This window comes from Onychomys torridus, chromosome 3 (genome assembly GCF_903995425.1).
Source record: "Onychomys torridus chromosome 3, mOncTor1.1, whole genome shotgun sequence".
NCBI lineage: Eukaryota > Metazoa > Chordata > Mammalia > Rodentia > Cricetidae > Onychomys > Onychomys torridus.
In genome coordinates this window covers 129,204,238-129,213,353 of record NC_050445.1, presented here as the reverse complement: position 1 = coordinate 129,213,353, position 9,116 = coordinate 129,204,238, and the positions used below count along the sequence as shown (strand labels likewise).

The 9,116-nt window shown below is 38.9% G+C and overlaps 1 gene segment (V, D, J or C); it reads right to left on the bottom strand.

Annotated features, from left to right (window-relative positions):
• LOC118580192 lies at nucleotides 1–499 on the bottom strand. The segment is given in 2 exon segments: nucleotides 1–323; nucleotides 445–499. Coding segments are annotated over 2 exon segments (378 nt in total).
• Between the last annotated feature and the right edge of the window lie 8,617 nt (nucleotides 500–9,116).

Below are 9,116 nucleotides of genomic sequence, written 5' to 3'. Positions count from 1 at the left end.
TTATGTTATGACTTGTATCACTGTGGGAGGATACTTATAATACTGTAGACAGTAATAAGAAGCAATATCTTCAGACTCCAGACTGCTGATGGTGAGAGAATAATCAGTCCCAGACCCACTGCCACTGAACCTCGATGGGACTCCATCTGCCAAGATGGATGCACCATAGATCAGGCATTTAGGAGCTTTCCCTGGTTTCTGCTGATACCATTCTAAATAACCATTAATACCCTGACTTGCCCTGCAAGAGATGGTGACTCTGTCTCCAAGAGACACAGACAGAGAGGGTGGAGACTGGGTCATCTGGATGTCACACCTGGCACCTAAGAATGGAGACATAATAAATATCCACATAGTTAAGCATGAGAAGAGATGACCTCCCCCAAATGCCAGTCAATAATAGTTACAGTGTAACAGTGAAATTCCTGTTATAGTCCAATTTACCTGGAAGCCAGAGCAGCAGGAGCCCGAGGAGCTGAGCAGGGGCACTCATGTACATGCTGAGTTCTGACTGCAGTGACAACTGTACAGGGTGTGACTGGTATATGAAGAAGTCCTCAAGGCTGTGCAGTGAGTGCATGCAAATCACTGGGAAGCAGTTAGGATGGGCACAGCTGCAAGGCTTGCTCATCTCAGCAGCTTGGCACAAGTTCAGGGTCCTTAGATGCCCAAAGTTATACTGAATGCATGTCTGCAAACAATATACTTTGTTTTCAATTTTAAATTATGCAAGACATTTCTAATGTGTCTATGCTCTATTTTAATAATAAATTTCTAAGTATAATTGGAATAATACAGACAAATATCCTGCTGTCAGGGAGTACACAACAGAAAAGGGATTATTACGTCTCTTTAACTCACTCACATAATTCTGATTAGTTAAAAAATACTGTGTGTTTTCCTTGGCACATGTTTGTGAGTTTGGAGTAGTCATTTCTATAAAATAAAAGGATAATTTCTCCCATACCATTTCAATGTATTGAAACTGAGAGTTTATAGCTTTAACTACACTTACTATGGTACAAATAGAGGAATCACACAATAGGTGCACATATAACACCTTGATCACAAAAGGTGTGTCAGTTGAGGTCCTGATGCCACATGAAAATGCTGGTCCTTTCATGCTCACAGACTTAATCAGTTGCACACTTTTCTCTATTTGAGATATTCCATATTTTCTCTTTTCTACCATTTGCTACTATTTCCTGCATCTCCTTAACTAAAGGAGTGACTAGTGATGACAGCCTTGAATGCAATAACAGGAAACACTGCTACACAACACATGACTCTGCTGTGTATTACTAATGGCATTTTCACTTTACACTCTTGAGCAATGACTAGAGACATTATACTGATTTAGTCAGCAGCCTCACTCTCTTTATGTGTCTCAGTCTGCAAACAAGCAAAGATGCACTAATGTTGGTGTATTCTTATAACACACATATTTGAACACCATGAATGCCACACCTGTGTCTCTGGCTGGGCCATCTAGCCTTATTTGTCATCCAAAGAAATAGAACCTATTCAGTCTTCAATAACCTTGTTCTGGAGCCTGAGGTTCCCAAGGGTCTTTTAGAGAAAAAGCTGTAAAATGATAGATGGTTTTGCAGCCTGAGCCTGACCCTGATGATTTTTTCATCACTAGTCTTGAGTGATTCTTATGAACAAACACACAGGATTAAAGCAGCTTCTTCAGAATACAGGACACCCTCCCTATTAGGAGTACCACACAGTAGCTCTTGGTGGATTAATAGGAATGCTGGTTTCTCTGTCTCTTCATTCTCTTTCTGCTGATATCTACCAGTTGTACCTCTGCTCCTCTTTGATCTTTGAGGTCTGGAAGATGGTTCTTCATTCTCACATGATAGCCCCAGGATCCGGAGGAAGCTTCACTCAGGACAATTCAGTTGATGGTAACTGGAGGATGGCAGTTCCTCCCAACATATCACAACAAGAAAATCATTATTTATTTTGCAAGGCATCTGAGATCTGAATTTTCACCACACATCCTTTAATGATATGTGCTAACATGATGGGAATGCCAGAAACATTCAGCTTCCCTTTACCAAATGTTCTTAGATTGGAGTAAGTCATAAATGCTTCTGATTCCTAAGAAAATAAGCGTTGATGGTACAGTAGTGAGCAGAGCTGCCTTCTAAAAAATCCAGTAACTTCTCAGGAGTCTCTAATTCACACATTCTGAATAAATACCTGTAGACCTTGAGATTTGGGTGTCTTCCTTCTCTGTTGCTTTCTTAACCTTAACATATCCATATTTATTATGACACTATTCATAAAAGCTAAAATGAAATCAGCATATACGCCTATCAACAGATCAATAAATAAAAATATGCACCATAGACTATTATACAGCCACAAAGAAGAATGAAATCCCATCATTTCAGCAAAATGGATGAGAATGTAAGACATTATGTAATGTATTATTATATATTACAAGCTAGATTTAAAAAGATAGGCAACATATGTAGATAAAAAAAATTGATCCCAAGTAGAATTCTGATCTTTAAAGATTAAAGTGGGTAGTTGAGGGGATAGAGAGGTTGGATTTGATCAGTGGATGCTGTATGCAAGAAAGAAAATGCTGTACTGATCTCCACTATTACAGACCACAGTGTGTCTATGAAAAGGACTTCTGTTGTTTTTTTCTCATACTTCAAAATGGTTAGGGTTTAAAGAGAGGATACTAGTTATTGGTTGAGGGATAATAGAGCTCAGTGAACTTTCCCATAACTATCCAAGTTTAGTTTCTAGAACTTAGAAATTGAAAGTTACATGTCAAAATGACTTTTCAGGTGTGATTGGATTATGGTTATGAGATGGTATGGATATCCAGAAGTATATGGGTATGATCAATATAATCACAAGTGCTTTTCTAGTAGGAATCGAGGAGGTTGAGCTATGCAGAGTGGTATCTGCAATGGAAAAGACAGCAGAATTGTGGGCGCTAGTGCCATTGTTCAGGGAATGTGATGATTTCTTGGACACAAAATGTTAGCATTAGATTCTGTGCCCTGGATTCTTCAGGACAACAAGAGCTCTCCTTATCCTTGAGTTAAACTCAGGAGACAACTGACCTCCAGAACTGTAAGGAAATTGAAAATGCTGTCTTTGACTTCTCTGTGTATGTGGATTTAATACTCCAACATTTCTAGAATTCTTATCAGTTGGTGTCATTGTGAAAGAGATAATGGCCTTATTTTAACAAAAGAGTTCTGGAATTAATATTGGATATAAAATCTTTTTACCAGCTGTGAATAACTAAGAAAAAACATGAAATATAAATTTAAAGGGGGACATGTTTCTTTTTATCACAGACACTCAGGTGTCCACATATCATGACACAAATGTATTCTTTCTGGGCCTGGCATGAGACAGAGCATGGTAACAGATGCTATGTGAAACAGAGCATCTTTGTTCAAAAGAAAATGAAAGAAGGAAAGAGATCTAGAGTGGTGGTGAAAGATTATAGGACAAATGCTAGGTGGGGGGAAATAACTTGTTTTTCAGAGGCATTCTATAGTTACTTTCTTCTCCTAACTAGTCACAATCTCTTGTTTTCTTCCCCTTCCTAGTGGTACAATTAACTGGCAATGGAGTTTTCAACTCAGGCATTTGAGAGAACACTATAGACTCAAACTATAACATTCTGCCCCCAATGTTTATGGTTGTCTTAAAATGCAAAATATATTGAGACAATTTATGACTCTCTCAGTTCTTACAACATTTGTATTTTGTAAATGTGAAGTCAAAAGCCACCTGTGAAACTCAATATGGTTTTAGCTGTAGGATTATATGAAAATCTATGAAAATAGAAGATGGTTATTATGTTAAATGTCTGTTATCATGGAATTCCTGACACTTGCAGACAAGGATAATCTGTATGAATCTTACCTCATGTGTCAAAAATGAAAGAAAGAGGAGAAAGCAGAAAGCCAGCTATATTCTTCCAACAGACAATGGAGAAGTGTGAACATTCTCATTTATGAAAGAACATATAAGAAAAGTCCCAAACAAGAACTGAAGGAAAGCAAGACCATAACTACAAAGTCTAAGTATTAAATCCTTGGGCATCATGTCTACCATGCAGAGCACATAGTCATTGACATGCACTCAGACAAGTTTGGGAAGTAGGACTTTGTCCACCCCAACCACACAATTACTATCTTGGGCTGGCTTCATAATCTACCTAGAGTTTTCATCAAAAAACATTCTATGTTCTTGGTATGTCTTTTTTTTTTCCCTACAGAACCTGTTGTATCCTTTGTTTCTTCCTCACAAATCTATCAATTGCCTTCAGAAACTACCTTCAGGGATTTCAAAGATACAATATTCTGTCTGGCCTCCATGTCATTACTATGATAGCTTGAAGGAGGCCTTCATGACCCCATAATTGTTGCATTATCCATTTCTGCAACACAAGCACCATGTGGCAGTAACTCTAGTTGTACAAAACTTCTCATTTTATGATAGACAAGAGGCAAGACAGTGAGTGTACTAGAGAGTGAGGACAATATAAACCCTTGCAGTGATGCCCTGAGTGACACACCTTCCAACTCAGTCATCTTCCTTCAGATACCACAGATATCAAAAGCATCATCACCTTAGGAAGAGGATTCCATCCAGGAGCCTGAGACACACTGTAGACCTGAAGGGCAACTCTTGAATTAAATCTTCCATTACATTTATGATTTAGGTAGGTGAGAATATGAATATTAGTACTCTGTAGGAAACCAATGTTTCCTTCTTTTTTTTCTTTTTATTATTGACTCTGAGAATTTCATACAGTGCCTTTTGATCAAATTTATTCATACACCCACAAGTTCTCCCATAAAGGTTCCTTCTCTATCCACCTTGTCCCCCATTTTTTATATTATTTTTTCTAATTAAGCCACATTATATTTATAAGATCTCCTAATATAAGGAGTCAAGAGTCAGAGATTTAAATGAAAGAAAGCAGCCATACTAAGGCAATGTCAGGTATGCTGTTCCACAGTACTAAACTTGCTTCAATTCCAGTTTGGGAAGAAACAAGAGATTCATGTTTTATAGACTGACCCAAAAACAGATTCAGCTTAATTTATGTGGCAAACAAAACAAGAAATTTTGACTTTCATCTAAATCTGTTTTTGTCTTTTCTAGCATTCCATAGGCTTGAGTCCCATAGTGGAACAAATGTGTCCTTAAGCAAAGAAACCATATGAATCCATGCATATCTGCATTCAAATCCCATTTGTAGCACCCACTGACCATGTAACTTCTAACAATATGTGTGCTTTGATAAAAATCACAATCTGTAGCAAGTATATACTTAGTTTTTAATAACATGGTACACCATGCAGAGTAAGTTTTAAAAACATTTATTTATTGATTGATTGATTTTTAACATGTATCTGTTTGAGCATGAGTGAGTATATGCGCAGCATGAACAAGCAGGTTCTAGAGGAGTCCAGAAGAGTGTAGCTGTGAAACATGTGACCTGGGTGCTAGGAACAAAAAAGACAGATCCTCTGCAAGAGCAGTAAATGCTCTTGACTGTGGACTCATTCTTCCAGCCCCCAGTTTTCAAAGAGAATGCACTCATGTAACATGCAATTGGATGGCTGCAGCTAGTACCATGTAAACAGAAGTTCCTGAGAAGAATCATGACTTCCACCAAGTCATCTGCTAGGCTGATTAACAAAAAAGAACTTCAGTGATTGTGGAGAAATAGGAATGTTGTCTGTCCAGAGAATTAAAATTTTATTTTGGGCATACTTCAGAACCTTCAACAACCAAATCTCCTTGCCCACCTCCCTGTCTGAACTAAGGTCTTTATGTCTAACAGATAAAGAGTTTGATAACAGACCCTGAGCTACCACCAATCACAAGACTCAGCAAGAATGTTATCAGATAGCAGCACCTGAGTCCTGCAGCAAAGCTTTTTCTACTTGGATTTAATACTCCTATTGGTATTCCCACCAATGCATTGAAAAGTGGCTCAGTTCATGGCTTTATTTGTTCTGTTACTATAAAAACTTCATCAGACTCTTACTGGGTAGGAACATGGAATAAGGGGTAACCTAAATCTGTGTTCCCAAGGCAAAGGTCATTTGTACTTGGCTACACAACAAACTATTCCTTAAAATTTCTGAGATGTGTGTAGTGTTTTTGTGTTGACAGCTGGGACATCTCATAGTGGTGAATCATGTGTGCTAACAGAAGTGAAAGTAGGAAGGCTAGGGAGGAGTGTGAGGAGTAAATAATGGTGTGGTGGGGCAGTAAATAATGGGAAGGTGAGGAGTAAATAATGGGAAGTTGGGGGCAGGGACGGGAGGGGGAGGACAAGGGAACCCATGGCTGATGTGTAAAATTAAAACACAAATATAATAAATAAAAAAAGGAGAAAAAAGAGAGAATATTTTCTTCCTTGATTTCTAAAGTAACTGAGATCATAGGAGGAAGTCTAGAAATGTTCCGCAGCCACGGGAAATCACCTATTCTCTTGTTGAGGGAGGACATGGGGACTCTACTCAATGATTCGAACAGCAGTCCATTCTATAAAGAGTAAGGTCCACTGCTCCTCAAAGCCTCTTACATCCTTAATATCACTCTTTTTTGATGATGTTGATCCCACCTTTCTGTTCACACCATCTCTTGTTTCAGACCCTAACTACTGCATATCAGCTCTTGAATAATGGTTAGCCTGACTGCTTTGGGGAATGCTGCTTGTGTGTCCCTCCAGGGTCTAACTCTCATCCACCAGTTGTGGTCTCACCCAATTGTCCTATGAGAATCTATCACCTTACCATTTGTTAATTGCTCCAAGTGAAATGCCCCTTTTCTCTCTCACATTTCTCTCTTCAGCATTACAGACTACTTTAACTCCCCTGGAACACACTTTGTGGGTACTCTGGATTCTTCAGACTGTAATAATACCATTATCCTTGGTACTATATTATCCAGCCCCTGTATCCAAATATTTATATTGCCTCTATTCTCTGTGGTACTCAAGTTTATTACTGCTTACCTGCAAGGTGGTCTGAGACTTGTGCCCTGGTATTCCTGTTTCCTGATTTTAGGGGTAGTACCTTGTGGAGAATCCTTGCCAATTCCCATTGCCAAGTTTATAACAGCACATCATGAAAAATGAGCACTTCAGGTAATACCCTTTCTAGCGTCTCTGGGCATAACTGCAGGCATAGCCACTGGAACAGCAGACTGACTACTTCTCTAGCTATTTACCATCAGCTTTTGTCACAATTCATCCAAGGTTTGCAACAGGTAGCTCAGACTATCCTTATCCTTCAGGGACAAATAAAATTACTGGCACAGTTGTACTGTAAAATCAAAGAAGATTATATTTACTAACAGTAGAAAGAAGTGGTATTTGTCTCTTTCTTGGGGAAGAAAGTTGTTTTTATGTTGACCAATCAGGTGTAATGGAAGATAAGATCCAACAACTCCAAATGAATCTTCAACCCCAAATACAGCTTGGTACCTCTAGACAGTGAATCACTAATAGTCAGATATGGAACTGAATGCTACCCACCCTTCTTTTCCCCTCATTTCTTCCTTTTCTTAGTCCTACTAATTGCACCCTGCCTTATAAACCTCTTGTCTAAATTTCTTCAATAACAAATCAAAAATATTTCTAACCAGACTATTAACCAGTTACTATTACAGGATTACCAGCCTCTAGTGACAGAGTCAGAAATCTATAGAACCTGGTTATATCCTGAGAAGGAAGATCAAGATTGTCTCAAGAACCTCAATGCCACAAATCAGCAGGAAGTAGTCTAATGATAACTTTTTCCCCTTTCCCACCTCCAGTTGCATATCACTAAACAAAAAAAAAGGGGGTGATGCAGGGGAAAGGGGCTAGCTAATGAAACCCACCCTGACTCTGAAGACCAGAACCAGGGAAAGAAACATACCCTGGATCAGGGACCTGAACCAGAGAAAGAAATAATTTATCCCTAAACACAGAGCCAAAGAAACATGCCCTGACTCTAAAACCAGTACCAAAGAAACACTTTGTCTCTAGAATCAGAGACAGTGAAAGAAATATGCCCTGGCTTTAGTGTTAGAGCCAAAAAGCTAAGACAGGCCATTGAAAGAAATACAGTTTTGCCCTGAAATCAGAGTCATCTGTGCCCCTGACCAAGTGATCAGTGAAACCAACCAATCTCAGGGCAGGAAATCAAGTACCATGACCCTCAAGGCCAGAACTAGTGAAAGAAACACAGCCTAGATCTGGGATCCAAATCAGAGAAAGAAACTTTCTTGTCATCTAGCTCATAGACTTGATCACTCTAAAAATCACACACACACACACACACACACACACACACACACACACACCATATACATGTATTATATATATATATATATATATATATATATATATATATATATATATTTCATCAGTTCTGTTTCTCCAGAGAATCCTGATTTGTTTTGAACACTATGGTGTCTGAGATGATTGCATATCCTGCTTTGCATACTTCTTCATATAGGAAGGAGCTGCCATCTGTGTACCATGTATAAGTTGCCTGAGGTAGTGTTCCTTCCTGTGTATGTATAGGATATGGTAATAACTCTTCTAGGGTCTCAATTCATGAGTGTCATTGGAGTATTCCAGGCCTATTTGGAGGGGAAGATTTGAAATGTTAAGAGGGGAACATGATTGAAAAGTCAGTGATGTGTCCTCTACTAATGCTACTTGAGGGAATAGAACTTGGGAGGGAGGTAATGTTTGAAGGCCCTTGTATGTTAAAAGGTGTGACAGGTAGTGAGGAGAAAGGTGACCCAAAGGTTGGCTTCATAAGGAGATGTTTTCTATCTGAGGTCTCAGGATCCAAGTTGGTATAATGTAAGAGGGCCTTTGTAAGCAGTTGAGGAAAGGAGATGGGTTTTCATTTTTTCCTGGATGAACTCTTGGAGTTTTTCATAATTTACTGCCTTAGCACAGCCCTGAGGAGACCAGCTAGTAGGCAAGTTATAAATTTATTCCTAGGTAGGATGTCTCCTGGGTTATTGTATTACCATCCAGGCTCCTGATCTTGGACTACACTAGGCCCCAACTGGGTAGGTGTTATCTGTTTGATGGAGTTCAT